The sequence below is a fragment of the Oncorhynchus clarkii genome, chromosome 16 (genome assembly GCF_045791955.1).
Source record: "Oncorhynchus clarkii lewisi isolate Uvic-CL-2024 chromosome 16, UVic_Ocla_1.0, whole genome shotgun sequence".
NCBI lineage: Eukaryota > Metazoa > Chordata > Actinopteri > Salmoniformes > Salmonidae > Oncorhynchus > Oncorhynchus clarkii.
The window spans coordinates 1420097-1444663 of record NC_092162.1 but is presented as its reverse complement, the minus strand read 5'-3'; the positions used below and the strand labels follow the sequence as shown (position 1 = coordinate 1444663).

The 24567-nt window shown below is 47.6% G+C and overlaps 1 protein-coding gene across 2 annotated transcripts in view; it reads right to left on the bottom strand.

Annotated features, from left to right (window-relative positions):
• Positions 1-827: 827 nt before the first annotated feature.
• The window catches only part of LOC139367857 (beta-1,3-N-acetylgalactosaminyltransferase 2), a 31513-nt gene continuing 7773 nt past the window's right edge, over positions 828-24567 (bottom strand). Inside the window, exons 4-13 of one of the 2 annotated variants that reach the window (XM_071106190.1) lie at positions 22313-22328; positions 19328-19532; positions 15606-15701; positions 15405-15515; positions 14906-14984; positions 9883-10066; positions 7755-7880; positions 3435-3594; positions 2586-2642; positions 828-1862 (exon numbers count right to left, since the gene is read on the bottom strand). In XM_071106190.1, the coding sequence (XP_070962291.1) occupies positions 1722-1862; positions 2586-2642; positions 3435-3594; positions 7755-7880; positions 9883-10066; positions 14906-14984; positions 15405-15515; positions 15606-15701; positions 19328-19532; positions 22313-22328 (1175 nt within the window). In that variant the 3' untranslated portion in view covers positions 828-1721. The remainder of the gene's footprint in view (positions 1863-2585; positions 2643-3434; positions 3595-7754; positions 7881-9882; positions 10067-14905; positions 14985-15404; positions 15516-15605; positions 15702-19327; positions 19533-22312; positions 22329-24567) is intronic. The other variant, XM_071106191.1, reaches the window with a different exon arrangement.

The window sequence follows — 24567 nt, the reverse complement described above, 5'->3', positions numbered from 1 at the left end:
TAGATGGGTAATATAGGGGGCTCTGGTCTAAACTAGTGCACTAGATGGGTAATATAGGGGGCTCTGGTCTAAACTAGTGCACTAGATGGGTAATATAGGGGGCTCTGGTCTAAACTAGTGCACTTGATGGGTAATATAGGGGGCTCTGGTCTAAACTAGTGCACTAGATGGGTAATATAGGGGGCTCTGGTCTAAACTAGTGCACTAGATGGGTAATATAGGGGGCTCTGGTCTAAACTAGTGCACTAGATGGGTAATATAGGGGGCTCTGGTCTAAACTAGTGCACTAGATGGGTAATATAGGGGGCTCTGGTCTAAACTAGTGCACTAGATGGGTAATATAGGGGGCTCTGGTCTAAACTAGTGCACTAGATGGGTAATATAGGGGGCTCTGGTCTAAACTAGTGCACTAGATGGGTAATATAGGGGGTCATGTGGGACAAACCCGGTGTTGGTTTGTAATCTACAAAAAACTGACGAGGCTTGACGATGACGAGTAGCTTGGGAGAATAATTGACTAAATAACACCAGTAGAATGAGCCGTAACATGGTCATCCATGTCTCTCCCACATCCTTCAGCACTTTACATTTGGTTACGCCGGCATCCTGCCTTTTGACAGGAAATGTCACTGTTCAGAAACCAGAAACCAGTATCCATTGTCCCCGTCAATCACTGAAGTCCTCAGCGTTGAAGTATACACAGTGTACAAAACATTAGGAATACCTGCTCTTACCTTGACAGGCTAAACAGGTGAAAGCTATGATCCCTTATTGATGTCACTTGTTAAATCCACTTCAATCAGTGTAGATGAAGGAGAGGAGACAGGTTAAAGAAGGATTTTTAAGCCTTGATATATTTGAGACATGGATTGCGTATGTGTGCAATTCAGAGGGTGAATGGGCAAGACAAAATATTTAAGTGCTTTTGAACAGGTGCAACTCAATATTAGGAAGGTGTTCCTAATGTTTTGTACACTGTAGAGACCTAGGGCTGTATGTGTCAAGCGTCTCGGAGTGCTGGTCTAGGATCAGCTTAGCCTTTTAGATCATAATTAATAAGTTAACACGGACAGGAGGGACCTGTTCCTAGATCAGCAATCCTACTGAGACGATGATACCTAGAGTTGTGTTCAACAAGGCTCTTGTTTGCAGTGAACAGGTACTACCTGCCCAGACAGACTGTTAGCTAACTACCTGCCCAGACGGTTAGCTAACTACCTGCCCAGACGGTTAGCTAACTACCTGCCCAGACTGTTAGCTAACTACCTGCCCAGACTGTTAGCTAACTACCTGCCCAGACGGTTAGCTAACTACCTGCCCAGACTGTTAGCTAACTACCTGCCCAGACTGTTAGCTAACTACCTGCCCAGACTGTTAGCTAACTACCTGCCCAGACTGTTAGCTAACTACCTGCCCAGACTGTCAGCTAACTACCTGCCCAGACTGTAAGCCAACTACCTGCCCAGACTGTTAGCTAACTACCTGCCCAGACTGTTAGCTAACTACCTGCCCAGACTGTTAGCCAACTACCTGCCCAGACTGTTAGCCAAACTACCTGCCCAGACTGTTAGCCAACTACCTGCCCAGACTGTTAGCCAACTACCTGCCCAGACTGTTAGCCAACTACCTGCCCAGACTGTTAGCCAACTACCTGCCCAGACTGTTAGCTAACTACCTTCCCAGACTGTTAGCTAACTACCTTCCCAGACTGTTAGCTAACGTTAACTGTGTCGCCAGGGACATCCACAGGGGTCCCCGCAGGCCCTCTTCCTAGCCCAGAGCGAGCGGAGCTCCTCGGGGGAGTGTTGGGGCGACGACAGCATGTCCTGGTAGCAGTCCTTCTCACACAGCCAGCCTGCATCCTGGGGAGAGGACAACAACAACAACCATCAGACAACAGTCAGACAATTAGGGTTAGGTTTATTAAGGTCTATCAATGCTAACTGGCATTCGTGTTAACAACCAAGGTGCAAGACAAGAATAACATGAGCTTGTTGGTTAGGGTGGCTGTTTTCAGGTAGGCTACCATACTATGTTACCTGCTATTTCTACTATAGTCATGTCATCTGGTTCTTTACCTGGTATGTCTACTATACTAGTGTCATCTGGTTCTTTACCTGGTATTTCTACTATACTACTGTCATCTGGTTCTTTACCTGGTATGTCTACTATACTAGTGTCATCTGGTTCTTTACCTGGTATGTCTACTATAGTCGTGTCATCTGGTTCTTTACCTGGTATGTCTACTATAGTCGTGTCATCTGGTTCTTTACCTGGTATTTCTACTATACTAGTGTCATCTGGTTCTTTACCTGGTATGTCTACTATAGTCGTGTCATCTGGTTCTTTACCTGGTATGTCTACTATACTAGTGTGATCTGGTTCTTTACCTGGTATGTCTACTATACTAGTGTCATCTGGTTCTTTACCTGGTATTTCTACTATACTAGTGTCATCTGGTTCTTTACCTGCTATTTCTACTATAGTCGTGTCATCTGGTTCTTTACCTGGTATGTCTACTATAGTCCTGTCATCTGGTTATTTACCTGGTATGTCTACTATAGTCGTGTCATCTGGTTCTTTACCTGGTATTTCTGTGGTCCAACAGCAGCCATCCAGATCCCCATGCTCACATCTTCCCCCTGAAACAACACGTAACACATTATGAGTCTCCAATGGTGCCTTGCTTTTCTGGTAGAAAGAGGAGGGAGGGAAGCGCTACTAAGGTACACAATAGTACATTTTGGTAGACAGAAGGTGCTCTTTGGTAAAAGGGGTGAATTGGTCATCAAAAAGAAAGGAGGACCAAGGCACTCTTCATATAATTCATTAAAATGCCTTTATTTGTATGGCGTGTTCAATAGAAACAAGGTTTTAAAAATCCGATGCGTTTCGGCTGCATGGCCTTCGTCAGGGAGTACAAAGAAACAAAGAAACACAATGTCCTCTTTTGAACAGCTTTTTCAATCAGCCCTAATTAGAAGAGGGAGTGGTTACACAATTGATTTGACACAACTAGTAAACAATATTATACACATTAAAAAGTGAAATACTGTAGCTATGTGATCATAAAAATACAACTCCAAGCTAGAAGTATCAGTAACACTTCGAAAGGTAGTTCTAACCTTAAATATGACTGGGAGAAGTGTCAAGAATAGGAAAGCTAAATATTCCATAGTACACTAAAACACAGCAAAACATGAACAACAACAGTCTAAACATAGCTGAGGGCAATTGAGCAAAATGTCCACTAGATGACAGCAAATGGACCAATCACGACCCTACAGGAAGGGGGAGAAATCCCCCCCCAGATTTCTAAAACGTTGTTTCTATTGAACATGCCATACTAATAAAGGCATGTTAACTAATTATATGAAGAGTGCCTTGGTCCTCCTTTATTTTTGAAAGTGTTTGGTGCCGTGTGGTCCCGGTACCTGGTAGGCCTCGAGTTGCTCTGCATTGCTGGCCAGCCATTGGACGAGGTCCCTGGAGGCCACGTACCCCGAGCCGCAGGCGAAGGCCGGGTAGGCTGGACTGGCGTATTCTAGCTCCTGCCACTTCCCAATGCGGTCCACCGCCCAGCTCTGACGGAAACTGGGAAAGAAAGAACATCAGACAGACACACTGTCTAACAGTAGGAAGAACAACAGACCAACAGGCAGGCAGGCAGGCAGGCAGACACTACCCAATGCGGTCCACCACCTAGCTGTCTAACAGTAGGAAGAACAACAGACAGGCAGGCAGACAGACAGACAGACACTACCCAATGCGGTCCACCACCTAGCTGTCTAACAGTAGGAAGAACAACAGACAGACAGACAGGCAGGCAGACAGACACACTTCCCAATGCGGTCCACCACCTAGCTGTCTAACAGTAGGAAGAACAACAGACCAACAGGCAGACAGACACACTTCCCAATGCGGGCCACCACCTAGCTGTCTAACAGTAGGAAGAACAACAGACAGGCAGGCAGACAGACAGACAGACACTTCCCAATGTGGTCCACCATCTAGCTGTCTAAAAGTAGGAAGAACAACAGACCAACAGACAGGCAGACAGACAGACAGACACTTCCCAATGCGGTCCACCACCTAGTTGTCTAACAGTAGGAAGAACAACAGACCAACAGGCAGGCAGACAGACACTTCCCAATGCGGTCCACCACCTAGCTGTCTAACAGTAGGAAGAACAACAGACCAACAGACAGACAGACACACTTCCCAATGCGGGCCACCACCTAGCTGTCTAACAGTAGGAAGAACAACAGACCAACAGGCAGACAGACACACTTCCCAATGCGGGCCACCACCTAGCTGTCTAACAGTAGGAAGAACAACAGACAGGCAGGCAGACAGACAGACAGACACTACCCAATGCGGTCCACCACCTAGCTGTCTAACAGTAGGAAGAACAACAGACCAACAGGCAGACAGACAGACACTTCCCAATGCGGTCCACCACCTAGTTGTCTAACAGTAGGAAGAACAACAGACCAACAGGCAGACAGACAGACACTTCCCAATGTGGTCCACCATCTAGCTGTCTAACAGTAGGAAGAACAACAGACCAACAGACAGGCAGACAGACAGACAGACACTTCCCAATGCGGTCCACCACCTAGTTGTCTAACAGTAGGAAGAACAACAGACCAACAGGCAGGCAGACAGACACTTCCCAATGCGGTCCACCACCTAGCTGTCTAACAGTAGGAAGAACAACAGACCAACAGACAGACAGACACACTTCCCAATGCGGGCCACCACCTAGCTGTCTAACAGTAGGAAGAACAACAGACCAACAGACAGACAGACACACTTCCCAATGCGGTCCACCACCTAGCTGTCTAACAGTAGGAAGAACAACAGACAGACACACTTCCCAATGCGGGCCACCACCTAGCTGTCTAACAGTAGGAAGAACAGACCAACGGGCAGACAGACACTTCGCAATGCGGTCCACCACCTAGCTGTCTAACAGTAGGAAGAACAACAGACCAACGGGCAGACAGACACTTCGCAATGCGGTCCACCACCTAGCTGTCTAACAGTAGGAAGAATAACAGACAGACACACTTCCCAATGCGGGCCACCACCTAGCTGTCTAATAGTAGGAAGAACAACAGACAGACACACTTCCCAATGCGGGCCACCACCTAGCTGTCTAACAGTAGGAAGAATAACAGACAGACACACTTCCCAATGCGGGCCACCACCTAGCTGTCTAACAGTAGGAAGAACAACAGACCAACATCTGCATCAGATCTTACTCAGCAGAACTACCTCCATATGATTAGGCTGGAATATGAATTTATCTAAGTAGGAGCTGCTCTGAGCAAAATGAGTCTGGAGAACTGTCTAGGCTGTAGGCAGTTTTCCCCTGGTTTAAACCTTCATTTAACTAGGCAAGTCAGTTCAGAACAAACTCCTATTTACAATGACGGCCTACCGGGGAACAGTGGGTTAACTGCCTTGTTCAGGGGCAGAACGACAGATTTTTACCTTGTCATGTCGGGGATTCAATCCAGCAACCTTTCGGTTACTGGCCCAACGCTCTAACCACTAGGCCACCTGCCGCCCAACGCTCTAACCACTAGGCCACCTGCCGCCCAACGCTCTAACCACTAGGCCACCTGCCGCCCAACGCTCTAACCACTAGGCCACCTGCCGCCCAACGCTCTAACCACTAGGCCACCTGCCGCCCTAACCACTAGGCCACCTGCCGCCCAACGCTCTAACCACTAGGCCTCCTGCCGCCCAACGCTCTATCCACTAGGCCTCCTGCCGCCCAACTCTCTAACCACTAGGCCTCCTGCCACCCAACTCTCTAACCACTAGGCCACCTGCCGCCCCTACACTCTAACCACTAGGCCACCTGCCGCCCCTACACTCTAACCACTAGGCTACCCTGCCACCCCTACACTCTAACCACTAGGCTAACTGCCGCCCCTACACTCTAACCACTAGGCTACCCTACACTCTAACCACTAGGCTACCCTGCCACCCCTACACTCTAACCACTAGGCTACCTGCTGCTCCAATATATACTCATCTACTACAGGACGGACCAGGGGAGTGCTGATCTAGGAACAGATTTCCCATCCAAATAAACTTCAAAGGATCCTAGATCAGCACTGAACACAGGCAACATATCCAGACGGCGTCTACCACGCCGTATCAACATATCCAGACGCCGTCTACCATGCCGTTTCAACATATCCAGACGCCGTCTTCCCATGCCGTATCAACATATCCAGACGCCGTCTACCACGCCGTATCAACATATCCAGACGCCGTCTACCACGCCGTATCAACATATCCAGACTCCGTCTACCACGCCGTATCAACATATCCAGGCGCCGTCTACCACGCCGTGTCCGTATCCAGGCGCCGTCTACCACGCCGTGTCCGTAGCCTGGCGCCGTCTACCACGCCGTGTCCGTAGCCTGGCGCCGTCTACCACGCCGTGTCCGTAGCCTGGCGCCGTCTACCACGCCGTGTCCGTAGCCTGGCGCCGTCTACCACGCCGTGTCCGTAGCCTGGCGCCGTCTACCACGCCGTGAGGAGTGCTGATCTAGGAACAGATTTCCCATCCAAATAAACTTCAAAGGATCCTAGATCAGCACTGAACACAGGCAACATATCCAGACGGCGTCTACCACGCCGTATCAACATATCCAGACGCCGTCTACCATGCCGTTTCAACATATCCAGACGCCGTCTTCCCATGCCGTATCAACATATCCAGACGCCGTCTACCACGCCGTATCAACATATCCAGACGCCGTCTACCACGCCGTATCAACATATCCAGACGCCGTCTACCACGCCGTATCAACATATCCAGGCGCCGTCTACCACGCCGTGTCCGTATCCAGGCGCCGTCTACCACGCCGTGTCCGTAGCCTGGCGCCGTCTACCACGCCGTGTCCGTAGCCTGGCGCCGTCTACCACGCCGTGTCCGTAGCCTGGCGCCGTCTACCACGCCGTGTCCGTAGCCTGGCGCCGTCTACCACGCCGTGTCCGTAGCCTGGCGCCGTCTACCACGCCGTGTCCGTAGCCTGGCGCCGTCTACCACGCCGTGTCCGTAGCCTGGCGCCGTCTACCACGCCGTGTCCGTAGCCAGGCGCCGTCTACCACGCCGTGTCCGTAGCCAGGCGCCGTCTACCACGCCGTGTCCGTAGCCTGGCGCCGTCTACCACGCCGTGTCCGTAGCCAGGCGCCGTCTACCACGCCGTGTCCGTAGCCAGGCGCCGTCTACCACGCCGTGTCCGTAGCCAGGCGCCGTCTACCACGCCGTGTCCGTAGCCAGGCGCCGTCTACCACGCCGTGTCCGTATCCAGACACCGTCTACCACACTGAATCATGTATCCAGACACTGTCTACCATACCGTGTCCGTATCCAGACACCGTCTACCACACTGAATCATGTATCCAGACACCGTCTACCATACCGTGTCTGTATCCAGACACCGTCTACCACACTGAATCATGTATCCAGACAGTGTCTACCATACCGTGTCCGTATCCAGACACCGTCTTCCACACTGAATCATGTATCCAGACACTGTCTACCATACCGTGTCTGTATCCAGACACCGTCTACCACACTGAATCATGTATCCAGACACTGTCTACCATACCGTGTCTGTATCCAGACACCGTCTACCACACTGAATCATGTATCCAGACACTGTCTACCATACCGTGTCTGTATCCAGACGCCGTCTACCACACTGTATCTGTACAGTACTCACTTCCCCCACCAGAAGTTGTGTCTCTTCAGGCCCTTGTGGTCGATCTTCATTAAAACCTTGTCCACGTCAATATAACAATCATCATCAGTCTTCAGGAGCAGATCAAACACAGCGTTTCCCACCGACCTATAAAACAGCAGGGAGTTATCAACCCACCTATCAGACAACAGATAACGAATTAACCCACCTATCAGACAACAGATCATGAATTAACTCACCTGTCAGACAACATAATCACACTACCATTCAAAAGTTTGGGGTCACTTCGAAATGTCCTTGTTATCCATGAAAACATACATGAAATGAGTTGCAAAACGAATAAGAAATATAGTCAAGAAGTTGACAAGGTTATAAATAATAATACATACAATTATTTTTGCGTCCTTCAACCTTCTCTTTCGTAAAATAATCCTCCATTTACAGCTGTGCTTTGGGTCATTGTCCTGTTGTAGGAGGAAATTGGCTCCAATTAAGCGCCGTCCACAGGGTATGACATGGCGTTGCAAAATGGCCTTCCTTCATCAAGGTCTCTTTGACCCTGTACAAATCTCCCACTTTACCACCACCAAAGCACCTCCAGACCATCACATTGCCTCCACCATGCTTGACAGATGGTTCACTCCTCCAGCATCTTTTCTGCGTCTCACGAATGTTCTTCTTAGTGATCTGAAAACCTCAAACTTAAGATTTGTCTGTCCATAACACTTTTTTTCCAATCTTCCTGAGATTTAGCTTTTTCTTTGCAACTCTGCCTAGCAGGCCAGGATCCCGGAGTCACCTCTTCACTGTTGACGTTGAGACTGGTGTTTTACGGGTACTATTTAATAAATCTGCCAGTTGAGGACTTGTGAGATGTCTGTTTCTCAAACTAGACACTAATGTACTTGTCCTCAATTGTGCACCGGGGCGTCCCACTCCTCTTTCTATTCTGGTTAGAGCCAGTTTGCGCTGTTCTGTGAAGGGAGTAGTACACAGCGTTGGATGAGATCTTCAGTTTCTTGGCAATTTCTCCCATGGAGTAGTCTTAATTTCTCAGAACATGAATAGACTGACGAGTTTCAGAAGAAAGTGCTTTGTTTCTGGCCATTTTGAGCCTGTAATCGAACCCACAAATGCTGATACTCCAGATACTCAAGTAGTCTAAAGAAGGCCAATTTTATTGCTTCTTTAATCAGCACAACAGTTTTCAGCTGTAGCGTCAGGCAGGGGATAGTAGCGTCAGGCAGGGGATAGTAGCGTCAGGCAGGGGATAGTAGCGTCAGGCAGGGGATAGTAGCGTCAGGCAGGGGATAGTAGCGTCAGGCAGGGGATAGTAGCGTCAGGCAGGGGATAGTAGCGTCAGGCTGGGGATAGTAGCGTCAGGCTGGGGATAGGAGCGTCAGGCTGGGGACAGGAGCGTCAGGCTGGGGATAGGAGCGTCAGGCTGGGGATAGGAGCGTCAGGCTGGGGATGGTAGCGTCAGGCTGGGGATGGTAGCGTCAGGCTGGGGATGGTAGCGTCAGGCTGGGGATGGTAGCGTCAGGCTGGGGATGGTAGCGTCATGAGCTTATGAACTTAATTTCATAATTGATAATTTTCAGCTAACTACAGTAGTGGACTATAGGGCCTCAATAGTGTCGCTCCAGAAGGACTCTGTTTCCTGCTTTTACATCAATGGTGCTGCTCCAGAAGGACTCTGTTTCCTGCTTTTACATCAATGGTGAAATTGAGAAACTGTCTTCCAGCGATGGACCATCATAAAATAAAAAAATAAATCCTCACCAAGTTCATGCAAATATTTTTGGAAGAGAAAATCGTCCTTGGTGTGCAAGAATAGATGTACAGTAGCCCAGAGTAGCCCTGAGCAGCCCCGAGTAGCCCAGAGCAGCCCTGAGTAGCCCAGAGCAGCCCAGAGCAGCCCAGAGCAGCCCCGAGCAGCCCAGAGCAGCCCAGAGCAGCCCAGAGTAGCCCAGAGTAGCCCGAGCAGCCCTGAGCAGCCCCGAGCAGCCCCGAGCAGCAGAGCCAAACTATAAGATTTGTGTCCATTTCCATGTTACTTGTGTAGCAGACCAAAAACCACGCTAACAGAGGGAAACCGCGACTCTCGCAGTGTAGTTGCGAGGTTAGACCAGTCACACTGGGTACGTACCACTTGTAGAACTGCAGTAGTTTAGAAGGCACGTTCCTGTATGTATCTACTACATCCACAAACACTATGTCTCCATATCGCAGACCCTCCTGCTCCAGAGACCTGTCCTCCATCTGCAGTCTGGTGCCATGACTCTGGATCCGCCCCTGTCGGCCATGCAGCACTTCCCACAGGGAGGCCATGTCTAGGAGGAGAAACAATGAGAGAATAGAAGACATACCGACAGACAGACAGGCCATGTCTGGGATACGTCCAAAATGGCACCCTATTCCCTATATAGTGCACTACTTTAGACCAGAGCCCTATTCCCTATATAGTGCACTACTTTAGACCAGAGCCCTATATAAACCTATTCCCTATATAGTGGTACTACTTTAGACCGGAGCCCTATGGCACCCTATTCCCTATATAGTGCACTACTTTAGACCAGAGCCCTATGGCACCATATTCCCTATATAGTGCACTACTTTAGACCAGAGCCCTATGGCACCATATTCCCTATATAGTGCACTACTTTAGACCAGAGCCCTATTCCCTATATAGTGCACTACTTTAGACCAGAGCCCTATTACCTATATAGTGCACTACTTTAGACCAGAGCCCTATTCCCTATATAGTGCACTACTTTAGACCAGAGCCCTATGGCACCATATTCCCTATAAAGTGCACTACTTTAGACCAGAGCCCTATGGCACCATATTCCCTATATAGTGCACTACTTTAGACCAGAGCCCTATGGCGCCCTATATAGTGCACTACTTTAGACCAGAGCCCTATGGCACCCTATGCCCTATATAGTGCACTACTTTAGACCAGAGCCCTATGGCACCATATTCCCTACATAGTGCACTACTTTAGACCAGAGCCCTATGGCACCCTATTCCCTATATAGTGCACTACTTTAGACCAGAGCCCTATGGCACCATATTCCCTATATAGTGCACTACTTTAGACCAGAGCCCTATTCCCTATATAGTGCACTACTTTAGACCAGAGCCCTATTACCTATATAGTGCACTACTTTAGACCAGAGCCCTATGGCACCATATTCCCTATAAAGTGCACTACTTTAGACCAGAGCCCTATGGCACCATATTCCCTATATAGTGCACTACTTTAGACCGGCGCCCTATATAGTGCACTACTTTAGACCAGAGCCCTATGGCACCCTATGCCCTATATAGTGCACTACTTTAGACCAGAGCCCTATGGCACCATATTCCCTACATACTGCACTACTTTAGACCAGAACCCTATGGCACCCTATTCCCTATATAGTGCACTACTTTAGACCAGAGCCCTATGGCACCATATTCCCTATAAAGTGCACTACTTTAGACCAGAGCCCTATGGCACCATATTCCCTATATAGTGCACTACTTTAGACCAGAGCCCTATGGCGCCCTATATAGTGCACTACTTTAGACCAGAGCCCTATGGCACCCTATGCCCTATATAGTGCACTACTTTAGACCAGAGCCCTATGGCACCATATTCCCTACATAGTGCACTACTTTAGACCAGAGCCCTATGGCACCCTATTCCCTATATAGTGCACTACTTTAGACCAGAGCCCTATGGCACCATATTCCCTATATAGTGCACTACTTTAGACCAGAGCCCTATTCCCTATATAGTGCACTACTTTAGACCAGAGCCCTATTACCTATATAGTGCACTACTTTAGACCAGAGCCCTATGGCACCATATTCCCTATAAAGTGCACTACTTTAGACCAGAGCCCTATGGCACCATATTCCCTATATAGTGCACTACTTTAGACCGGCGCCCTATATAGTGCACTACTTTAGACCAGAGCCCTATGGCACCCTATGCCCTATATAGTGCACTACTTTAGACCAGAGCCCTATGGCACCATATTCCCTACATACTGCACTACTTTAGACCAGAACCCTATGGCACCCTATTCCCTATATAGTGCACTACTTTAGACCAGAGCCCTATGGCACCATATTCCCTATATAGTGCACTACTTTAGACCAGAGCCCTATGGCACCCTATTCCCTATATAGTGCACTACTTTAGACCAGAGCCCTATGGCACCATATTCCCTACATAGTGCACTACTTTAGACCAGAGCCCTACGGCACCATATTCCCACTCTTGCTGCGGGCGATTCCCTGATCCACCTCTACGCAGACGACACCATTCTGTATACTTCTGGCCCGTCCTTGGACACTGTGCTATCTAACCTCCAAACGAGCTTCAATGCCATACAACACTCCTTCCGTGGCCTCCAACTGCTCTTAAACGCTAGTAAAACCAAATGCATGCTTTTCAACCGTTCGCTGCCTGCACCTGCACGCCCGACTAGCATCACCACCCTGGATGGTTCCGACCTAGAATATGTGGACATCTATAAGTATCTAGGTGTCTGGCTAGACTGTAAACTCTCCTTCCAGACTCATATCAAACATCTCCAATCCAAAATCAAATCTAGCGTCGGCTTTCTATTTCGCAACAAAGCCTCCTTCACTCACGCCACCAAACTTACCCTCGTAAAACTGACTATCCTACTGATCCTCGACTTCGGCGATGTCATCTACAAAATAGCTTCCAATACACTACTCAGCAAACTGGATGCAGTTTATCACAGTGCCATCCGTTTTGTCACTAAAGCACCTTATATCACCCACCACTGCGACCTGTATGCTCTAGTCGGCTGGCCCTCGCTACATATTCGTCGCCAGACCCACTGGCTCCAGGTCATCTACAAGTCCATGCTAGGTAAAGCTCCGCCTTGTCTCAGTTCACTGGTCACGATGGCAACACCCACCCGTAGCACGCGCTCCAGCAGGTGTATCTCACTGATCATCCCTAAAGCCAACACTTAATTTGGCCGCCTTTCCTTCCAGTTTCCTGCTGCCTGTGACTGGAACGAATTGCAAAAAATAAATAAAAACATTTTTAAAATTTTTTAAAAAAATCGCTGAAGTTGGAGACTTTTATCTCCCTCACCAACTTCAAACATCTGCTATCTGAGCAGCTAACCGATCGCTGCAGCTGTACATAGTCCATCGGTAAATAGCCCACCTAATCTACCTACCTCATCCCCATATTGTTTTTATTTATGTACTTTTCTGCTCTTTTGCACACCAATATCTCTACCTGTACATGACCATCTGATCATTTATCACTCCAGTGTTAATCTGCTAAATTGTAATTATTCGCCTACCTCCTCATGCCTTTTGCACACAATGTATATAAACTCTTTTTTCACTTTCTTTTTTCTACTGTGTTATTGACTTGTTAATTGTTTACTCCATGTGTAACTCTGTGTTGTCTGTGTCACTCTGCCTTGCTTTATCTTGGCCAGGTCGCAGTTGTAAATGAGAACTTGTTCTCAACTAGCCTACCTGGTTCAATAAAGGTGTTCTCAACTAGCCTACCTGGTTAAATAAAGGTGTTCTCAACTAGCCTACCTGGTTAAATAAAGGTGTTCTCAACTGGCCTACCTGGTTCAATAAAGGTGTTCTCAACTGGCCTACCTGGTTAAATAAAGGTGTTCTCAACTAGCCTACCTGGTTAAATAAAGGTGTTCTCAACTAGCCTACCTGGTTAAATAAAGGTGTTCTCAACTGGCCTACCTGGTTCAATAAAGGTGTTCTCAACTGGCCTACCTGGTTAAATAAAGGTGTTCTCAACTAGCCTACCTGGTTAAATAAAGGTGTTCTCAACTGGCCTACCTGGTTAAATAAAGGTGTTCTCAACTAGCCTACCTGGTTAAATAAAGGTGTTCTCAACTAGCCTACCTGGTTAAATAAAGGTGTTCTCAACTAGCCTACCTGGTTAAATAAAGGTGTTCTCAACTAGCCTACCTGGTTAAATAAAGGTGTTCTCAACTAGCCTACCTGGTTAAATAAAGGTGTTCTCAACTAGCCTACCTGGTTAAATAAAGGTGTTCTCAACTAGCCTACCTGGTTAAATAAAGGTGTTCTCAACTAGCCTACCTGGTTAAATAAAGGTGTTCTCAACTAGCCTACCTGGTTAAATAAAGGTGTTCTCAACTAGCCTCCCTGGTTAAATAAAGGTGTTCTCAACTAGCCTACCTGGTTAAATAAAGGTGTTCTCAACTAGCCTACCTGGTTAAATAAAGGTGTTCTCAACTGGCCTACCTGGTTAAATAAAGGTGTTCTCAACTGGCCTACCTGGTTAAATAAAGGTGAAATAAAAAATAAAATAAACATAGTGCACTAATTTAGACCAGAGCCCTATTCCCTATATAGTACACTACTGTAGACCAGGGCCCTATTCCCTATATAGTGCACTAATTTAGACCAGAGCCCTATTCCCTATATAGTGCACTACTTTAGACCAGAGCCCTATTCCCTATATAGTGCACTAATTTAGACCAGAGCCCTATTCCCTATATAGTGCACTAATTTAGACCAGAGCCCTATTCCCTATATAGTCCACTACTTTAGACCAGAGCCCTATTCCCTATATAGTCCACTACTTTAGACCAGAGCCCTATTCCCTATATAGTGCACTACTTTAGACCAGAGCCCTATTCCCTATATTGTGCACTAATTTAGATCAGAGCCCTATGGCACCCTATGCCCTATATAGTGCACTACTTTAGTCCAGAGCCCTATGGTACCCTATATAGTGCACTACTTTAGACCAGAGCCCTATTCCCTATATAGTCCACTACTTTAGACCAGAGCCCTATTCCCTATATTGTGCACTAATTTAGATCAGAGCCCTATGGCACCCTATGCCCTATATAGTGCACTACTTTAGTCCAGAGCCCTATGGTACCCTATATAGTGCACTACTTTAGACCAGAGCCCTATTCCCTATATAGTCCACTACTTTTGACAAAGGCCCACAATGTCTGTTTATTTTCTGCATGAACTCTTCTGCTTCTCACCGTGGCTCATATATTGATTGGTCTAAAACACAGAGACCATGAATGGGTATTTTGATTGGTCTAAACACAAAGACCATGAATGGGTATATTGTTTGGTTCTGAAGTCACATGCCATTGGACTGGACTCACCATGGATTTTGAAGGTGAACCCTCCAGCCAACCCTGGGAAGCCCAGAGCACTCCTGTGAGGCAACGTCCCCTCATCGATCTGTAACATCACACACAGGAGAGAGAGAGAGAGATTGTCGACACACACAGGAGAGAGAGAGAGATTGTCGACACACACAGGAGAGAGAGAGAGATTGTCGACACACACAGGAGAGAGAGAGAGAGAGATTGTCAACACACACAGGAGAGAGAGAGAGAGAGATTGTCGACACACACAGGAGAGAGAGAGAGAGATTGTCGACACACACAGGAGAGAGAGAGAGAGAGATTGTCGACACACACAGGAGAGAGAGAGAGAGAGAGAGAGAGATATTGGAGACGATACATTTGTCACATGAACATTTGCAGGAGATTTAACTGTGGAATAATGCTAGATTTAGCTATTGTCATATTTTAAAGACTATTGAACAAACACAAAGTGTAGCATATATGTGAAAAAGAATGGGAAGCTATTAGGTACAGAGGAAAACTTGAGGACTCCTCCCCCGTTGTTCAGCTTCACCCGGGATGTGTTGACCGTAGTCAGACCAGCTAAGTCAGGACTCTCCCAGACCAGAGTCCCCTCAAAGCCCTGGACAGGAGAGAAGGACATGACAGTCCAGTCAGACAATTCCCTATTAGTATTCTCTGTTTAGAGACTTTACCATGACATAAACCTCACCTTGGGCAGAATGAACCACTCCACTGGTTTGTGCCACACACCGTTCAGACTTGTCCCAGGACTGAGCGGGCTGAAGCAGGCAGTCACCACTGCCTCCTGCCACACACAGATGAGGTGGTTGAGGAATCAACAACATACTCTGGAGATTCACCTTCTGTATCCAGTACGCTCTACTATTCTAGAGCCTTACTGCTGCTGGTCTACTGCTGCTGCTGGTCTACTGCTGGTCTGCTGGTCTACTGCTGGTGTGCTGGTCTACTGCTGGTCTGCTGGTCTACTGCTGCTGATCTACTGCTGCTGGTCTACTGCTCAGTACACAAAACTATTCCTCTGCTTGATATGTTTTGCTATCCCTCAGCTCTATAAGTTCCACCAGCAGGAGTTCAATAAGTTATCTGGCGGACAGCCTCAACTCAGAGAACAGCTACACTCCGAGTCCACGGACAGCTACACTCCGAGTCCACGGACAGCTACACTCCGAGTCCATATCCACGTCATAAGGAATTCTTCTCCACCACGCCCATAAATGGGAAAAACAAACATTCTTTCCAATTGTAAAACAGGGGCCTTACAGCAGTCCCAAGGACAACGATTCAGGAGGGGACCAGGTTCAACACGTGGGTGGCTTTAATTCCACAGCGCTTGTGATAAAAGTATATTATATTTCTGACTTTAAAAATGTCAGAAATCAAAAGAAAAGGCCTCTTATTAAGGAAAAACCTGTCCATAAAGGCATAGGTGGGGTCTCTTAGGCCCAAACACAGCCTTCCCAATGAGTTACCAAACGTGAACTGACCAGAACTTCCCAAAATGGGCACTTAGAAACATTTGGCCACACCAGGTACATCTACGCGCCTGCGTTCAGTGAACACGGAGAAGTTCTCAGGACTAAACAGCACACAAATAGGCCTACGTGTTCCCGAAATAAAAATCTGACCTTCTACGTCGTGAGTGTTGCGAACGCTCATGTGCACTATAAGCATTGAACCCACTGAAGGTAAGAAAAGACAAATGAAAACGTAACAATGTAACCTGTATCAAACGTGATTCAGAAATGTATTTTAACGTTGAAACAAAAAAGGGAAGGGAATGGTGAAACGCTAGCAACTAATATGGATTTAACAAATACCCATTTTTAACTTGTGAAAGCAACAACAAACATTTCAACAAGGGAACAAAACACGCTCCGCTGGCGGCAGTGGAGAGCCCTGGCCGACAGCACCGTCACGAGGGAAGCCCTGGCCACCAGCACTACCACGAGGGAAGCCCTGGCCGATAGCGCAGTCACGAGGGAAGCCCTGGCCGATAGCGCAGTCACGAGGGAAGCCCTGGCCGATAGCGCAGTCACGAGGGAAGCCCTGGCCGATAGCGCAGTCACGAGGGAAGCCCTGGCCGATAGCGCAGTCACGAGGGAAGCCCTGGGCGCCAGCACCGTCACGAGGGAAGCCCTGGCCACCAGCGCAGTCACGAGGGAAGCCCTGGCCGATAGCGCAGTCACGAGGGAAGCCCTGGCCGATAGCGCAGTCACGAGGGAAGCCCTGGGCGCCAGCACCGTCACGAGGGAAGCCCTGGCCACCAGCACCATCACGAGGGAAGCCCTGGCCGATAGCGCAGTCACGAGGGAAGCCCTGGCCGATAGCGCAGTCACGAGGGAAGCCCTGGCCGATAGCGCAGTCACGAGGGAAGCCCTGGCCGATAGCGCAGTCACGAGGGAAGCCCTGGCCGATAGCGCAGTCACGAGGGAAGCCCTGGCCGATAGCGCAGTCACGAGGGATGCCCTGGCCGATAGCGCAGTCACGAGGGATGCCCTGGCCGATAGCGCAGTCACGAGGGATGCCCTGGCCGATAGCGCAGTCACGAGGGAAGCCCTGGGCGCCAGCACCGTCACGAGGGAAGCCCTGGCCACCAGCACCATCACGAGGGAAGCCCTGGCCGATAGCGCAGTCACGAGGGAAGCACTGGCCGATAGCGCAGTCACGAGGGAAGCCCTGGCCGATAGCGCAGTCACGAGGGAAGCCCTGGCCGATAGCGCAGTCACGAGGGAAGCCCTGGCCGATAGCGCAGTCACGAGGGAAGCCCTGGCCAATAGCGCAGTCACGAGGGATGCCCTGGCCGATAGCGCAGTCACGAGGGATGCCCTGGCTGATAGCGCAGTCACGAGGGAAGCCCTGGCTGATAGCGCAGTCACGAGGGAAGCCCTGGCTGATAGCGCAGTCACGAGGGAAGACCTGGGCGCCAGCACCGTCACGAGGGAAGCACTGGGCGCCAGCACCGTCACGAGGGAAGCACTGGGCGCCAGCACCGTCACGAGGGAAGCACTGGGCGCCAGCACCGTCACGAGGGAAGCACTGGGCGCCAGCACCGTCACGAGGGAAGCCCTGGCCGATAGCGCAGTCACGAGGGATGCCCTGGCCGATAGCGCAGTCACGAGGGAAGCCCTGGCTGATAGCGCAGTCACGAGGGAAGACCTGGGCGCCAGCACCGTCACGAGGGAAGCCCTGGGCGCCAGCACCGTCATGAGGGAAGCCCTGGCCGATAGCGCAGTCACGAGGGAAGCCCTGGCCGATAGCGCAGTCATGAGGGAAACCCTACAGTATTACGTTTCTACTGAGAATGCTCAGCAGGCAATGTTTAAAAGTCATCCTTAGACATACTGTACTTTCTAAAACGTAGTAATAACAAGCAATACAAGGTGGGTGTGGCTGCGACATTCTGTCTAAAAACCGACGGAGTAGAATGGCCTTAACTCACCAAAGGCGAGCGTGCAAGAGGTGTGTTTAATATTTTAGGATGCATTGTTTTGCATTATAATGACCCAACCGACACCGGGTTGTCCCCTTTGACAACTCGCTGAATTGGAACGGGTCTATATTTTGACGTTTTATTGCTAGTCACACAAACAAATGTTTTTGTCATAATTCACTTTTTTTGGAGCTTATTTTAGTTGGAAGAGGCTTGAGCCTTTACCAGACATGCTAAATTAGACCTGGAAACACAACATTACTAATCAACAAACATGGAGATATGAACTATTCTGCCATGGATTTAATACTAGATTTAAGGCAATACAAACTCTTCCTGTCTACCAATAAAAGCCACTCCGTCAACCACCTCAAGTTCACTAGCTATGTACAATGCTGCATATAAAGCATATACAATGCTGTATGTACAGTGCCTTCGGTAGGTATTCAGACCCCTGGACTTTTTCCTCATTGTAACATTGACTTATTCTACAATGGATAATAAAATCCTCAGCAATCTACACACACACACACACACACACACAGACACACACACAGACACACACACACACACACAAAACCCCATAATGACAAAGCGAAAACATAATTCATTTAAACACAAAAAGATCCCAACATGTCGAACGAACAAATTGTCTGTCGGCATTTATAAAATTGTACGGAAACTACCCGTATCCATCACAACTGTTGTGATTAGGATTTATGCAGTATGACTTCACTCACAGCCTGATGGTGACATTCTCCTTGATCTGTGGTCTACTCTTCTGTTGGGTTCTACTCTTCTGTTGGGTTCTACTCTTCTGTTGGGTTCTACTCTTCTGTTGGGTTCTACTCTTCTACTGTTCTCGGGTGCTACTCTTCTACTGTTGGGTGCTACTCTTCTGCTGTCGGGTTCTGCTGTCGGGTTCTGCTGTCGGGTTCTGGTGTTCTACTGTCGGGTTCTGCTGCTAGCCTCCACACTACCTGTTGTTCCAGCTGCAGCAGCCTGACTGTGACATTCCCCTCTATCTCCATGTGAGGTCCAGTAGGGAACACCCCCAACCTGGTGATGACTAGGGGGTGGAGGACCTTAAAGTCCAGGGCCACAGAGGAGACCTCCCCAGGGACAAGGACAGACGGGTCAGACACCTCCACCAGCTCCATCTCCTTATCCTGTCCTGGAGCTGAGAAAGAGAGACAAAGAGAGACACGGAGGGAGAGAGACAGGGTGAATCTAAAGTATTGTCTCTACTCCCCCCAGAGAAGATAAGGAACAGCCCAACCCCACACCCAAAAACACTGAAAGGGAGCAAGTTTATTATACAGGGCATTCGGAAAGTATTCAGACCCCTTGACTTTGTTACGTTACAGCCTTATTCTAAAATAGATTAAATCAATAATGTTCCTCATCAATCTACACACAACAGCGAAAACACGTTTTTAGAAATTTTGGCAAATGTATTAAACATAAAAAACAGATACCTTATTTACTTAAGTACTCAGACACTGCTATGAGACTCGAAATTGAGCTCAGGTGCCTCCTGTTTCCATTGATCATCCTTGAGACGTTTCTACAACTTGATTTGGAGTCCACCTGTGGTAAATTCAATTGATTAGACATGATTTGGAAAGGCACACACCTGTCTATATAAAGGTCCCACAGTTGACAGTGCACGTCAGAGTAAAAACCAGCCCATGAGGTTGAAGAAATTATCCGTAGAGCTCAGAGACAGGATTGTGTCGAGGCACAGATCTGGGGGAAATATCTGCAGCAACGCTCCCCATCCAACCTGACAGCTTCCCAAATACAGGTGTGCCAAGCTTGTAGCGTCATACCCAAGAAGACTCCAGGCTGTAATCGCTGCCAAAGGTGCTTCAACAAAGTACTGAGTAGAGGGTCTGAATACTTATGTTGAGTAAAGAGTCTGAATACTTATGTTAAATGTGATATTTCAGTTTACATTTCTAAAAACCCGTTTTTGTTTTGTCATTATGGGATATAGTTTTATGCAAACATAAGCAACACAATCCTGTCTCTGAGCTCTACTGAACAATCCTTTCGCCCTCGAGGCTTGGAGTTTATATAGACAGGTGTGTGCCTTTCCAAATCATGTCCAATCAATTGAATTTACCACCGGCGGATTCCCATCACGTTGTTGAAACATCTCAAGGATGATCAATGGATACAGGAAGCACCGGAGCCCATTTTCAAGTCTCATAACAAAGGGGCTGAATACTGATGTAATAAGATGTTTATTTGCACATGAATGGGGTATTGTGATGTCATTAATGGGGTATTGTGATGTCATTATGGGGTATTGTGATGTCATTATGGGGTATTGTGATGTCATTATGGGGTATTGTGATGTCATTATGGGGTATTGTGATGTCATTATGGGGTATTGTGATGTCATTATGGGGTATTGTGATGTCATTATGGGGTATTGTGATGTCATTATGGGGTATTGTGTGTAGATTGATGAGGAAAACATTTCATTTATTCCATTGTAGAATAAGGCTGTAACGTAACAGAATGTGGAAGAAAGAAAGGGGTCTGAATACTTTCCCAATGCTCTGTAAAATGTCCATGAACTATAATCCACATTTCCTGTAGCAAACTGGTTTCAAATTGTGTTGAATATCATGTTTAATATCACAGGAACATAAACATGTTGAATCTGATCTTCATCTAAGTCACAACAATAGACAAACATAATCTGCTTTAACTTCTTTCTTGTCTATAATTGAATACATCATTTAAAACATTCACAGTGTAGGTTGGAAACAGTATGTGCACCCCCCTAGTCTAATGACTTATCCCAAAGCTAATTGGAGTCAGGAGTCAGGTAACCTGGAGTCCAATCAATGAGACGAGATTGGAGATGTTGGTTAGAGCTGCATTGCCCTATAAAAATAAAAAAAACCTCACAAAATTTGAGTTTGTTATTCACAAGAAGCATTGCCTGATGGGAACCAGGCCTCGAGCAAAAGAGATCTCAGAAGACCTAAGATTAAGAATTGTTGACTTGCATAAAGCTGGAAAAGGGTTACAAAAGTATCTCTAAAAGCCTTGATGTTCATCAGTCCACGGTAAGACTGATTATTATACACGAGAGAGAGAATATTTGTATTTGTCCAACAGCACTCGAGCATCGATCATCATGTCACCTGAATAAGACCCCAGATATTTATTATAAAGGAGCATCTAGATAATCACCAGGCTCTTTTCACCCCCCTGTGAAGTTCATCAGAACTTGTTTCATCTGTAGTCTAATAAACTGCGTGGTTTCCTGAGTCCTAGTGGGACGACCACACAACACATCATCACGTGACTCCCAAGGTTACTTCAGTATGATGGGTATTATATCAACATTCGAGCATAAAGACATTTCCACCACAAAAAGATCCCACCATGTCTAACGAACAAATGATCCGTCAGCATTTATGTAATGGTAAGGAAACTTCCTGTTTCCATCACAGCTGTAGTGATCATTTTATAGGGTAAGAGATTTTACTGTGGATGGAAACCTGGTTAGACAGACAGAGCAAAGGATGTCAGTCTCTGTTTATATAACACATATTCATCCAAGCTGTTTTGTCATCTACTGTACTGGTGTAGCTAAAAGCTGTACTGGTGTAGGTCCTACCTGGGGGGGGTCTGCGAGATCCTACCTGGGGGGGGGTTTGTGAGTTCCTACCTGGGGGGGGGGGTTTGTGAGGTCCTACCTGGGGGGGGGGTTTGTGAGGTCCTACCTGGGGGGGGGGGTTTGTGAGGTCCTACCTGGGGGGTCTGCGAGATCCTACCCGGGGGGGGGGGTTTGTGAGGTCCTACCTGGGGGGTTTGTGAGGTCCTACCTGGGGGGGGGGGGGGTTGTGAGGTCCTACCTGGGGGGGGGGGGTTTGTGAGGTCCTACCTGGGGGGTCTGCGAGATCCTACCCGGGGGGGGGGGGTTTGTGAGGTCCTACCTGGGGGGTTTGTGAGGTCCTACCTGGGGGGGGGGGGGGGGTTGTGAGGACCTACCTGGGGGGGGGGGGGGGTTTGTGAGTGTTACGTTCCCCAGTTTATGTGTTGTAGTTTGTGTATTTGCATGTGTTTTATTTCAGGAAATGGCTTCCTGAAATCCCTCAAGCAGCTGATTGGTCAACTCCAGGGCTAATTGGAGAGCTGACCCCGCCCCCTCGTCAAGACACAGCTGTCTCCAATTACCTGTTCCTTCTGAAGCTATATAAAAGCCAGTGTTCTGTTCAGGAGAGATTTTTGATTTGCTGTGAGGTCATTGCAGAGAGATTTGCTGTGAGGTCATTGCAGAGAGATTTGCTGTGAGGTCATTGCAGAGCGATTGTTTGTGATAGAGAGATTTTGCTGAGGTCATTGCAGAGCGATTGATTGTGATAGAGAGATTTTGCTAGAGGTAGATTTTGCTGGAGGTTGGGATTTGCTGGGAGTTCATTGCTGGGAAGTGGTATGTTCTGTGAGTTTGTTGCTCAGGTAGAGCTTAGTTAATGTCCTTTGTTTCTTAGTTTGTTTAATATTCTGTTTCATTTGTTCCCAGGGGGAAGGGGAAGGCACCTTGGGAGTGCTTAGGCAAGAGGCCCGCGGGCATACATACAGTGCCTTGCGAAAGTATTCGGCCCCCTTGAACTTTGCGACCTTTTGCCACATTTCAGGCTTCAAACATAAAGATATAAAACTGTATTTTTTTTGTGAAGAATCAACAACAAGTGGGACACAATCATGAAGTGGAACGACATTTATTGGATATTTCAAACTTTTTTAACAAATCAAAAACTGAAAAATTGGGCGTGCAAAATTATTCAGCCCCCTTAAGTTAATACTTTGTAGCGCCACCTTTTGCTGCGATTACAGCTGTAAGTCGCTTGGGGTATGTCTATCAGTTTTGCACATCGAGAGACTGAACTTTTTTCCCATTCCTCCTTGCAAAACAGCTCGAGCTCAGTGAGGTTGGATGGAGAGCATTTGTGAACAGCAGTTTTCAGTTCTTTCCACAGATTCTCGATTGGATTCAGGTCTGGACTTTGACTTGGCCATTCTAACACCTGGATATGTTTATTTTTTAACCATTCCATTGTAGATTTTGCTTTATGTTTTGGATCATTGCCTTGTTGGAAGACAAATCTCCGTCCCAGTCTCAGGTCTTTTGCAGACTCCATCAGGTTTTCTTCCAGAATGGTCCTGTATTTGGCTCCATCCATCTTCCCATCAATTTAACCATCTTCCCTGTCCCTGCTGAAGAAAAGCAGGCCCAAACCATGATGCTGCCACCACCATGTTTGACAGTGGGGATGGTGTGTTCAGGGTGATGAGCTGTGTTGCTTTTACGCCAAACATAACGTTTTGCATTGTTGCCAAAAAGTTCAATTTTGGTTTCATCTGACCAGAGCACCTTCTTCCACATGTTTGGTGTGTCTCCCAGGTGGCTTGTGGCAAACTTTAAACGACACTTTTTATGGATATCTTTAAGAAATGGCTTTCTTCTTGCCACTCTTCCATAAAGGCCAGATTTGTGCAATATACGACTGATTGTTGTCCTATGGACAGAGTCTCCCACCTCAGCTGTAGATCTCTGCAGTTCATCCAGAGTGATCACTGGCCTCTTGGCTGCATCTCTGATCAGTCTTCTCCTTGTATGAGCTGAAAGTTTAGAGGGACGGCCAGGTCTTGGTAGATTTGCAGTGGTCTGATACTCCTTCCATTTCAATATTATCGCTTGCACAGTGCTCCTTGGGATGTTTAAAGCTTGGGAAATCTTTCTGTATCCAAATCCGGCTTTAAACTTCTTCACAACAGTATCTCGGACCTGCCTGGTGTGTTCCTTGTTCTTCATGATGCTCTCTGCGCTTTTAACGGACCTCTGAGACTATCACAGTGCAGGTGCATTTATACGGAGACTTGATTACACACAGGTGGATTGTATTTATCATCATTATTCATTTAGGTCAACATTGGATCATTCAGAGATCCTCACTGAACTTCTGGAGAGAGTTTGCTGCACTGAAAGTAAAGGGGCTGAATAATTTTGCACGCCCAATTTTTCAGTTTTTGATTTGTTAAAAAAGTTTGAAATATCCAATAAATGTCGTTCCACTTCATGATTGTGTCCCACTTGTTGTTGATTCTTCACAAAACAATACAGTTTTATATCTTTATGTTTGAAGCCTGAAATGTGGCAAAATGTCACAAAGTTCAAGGGGGCCGAATACTT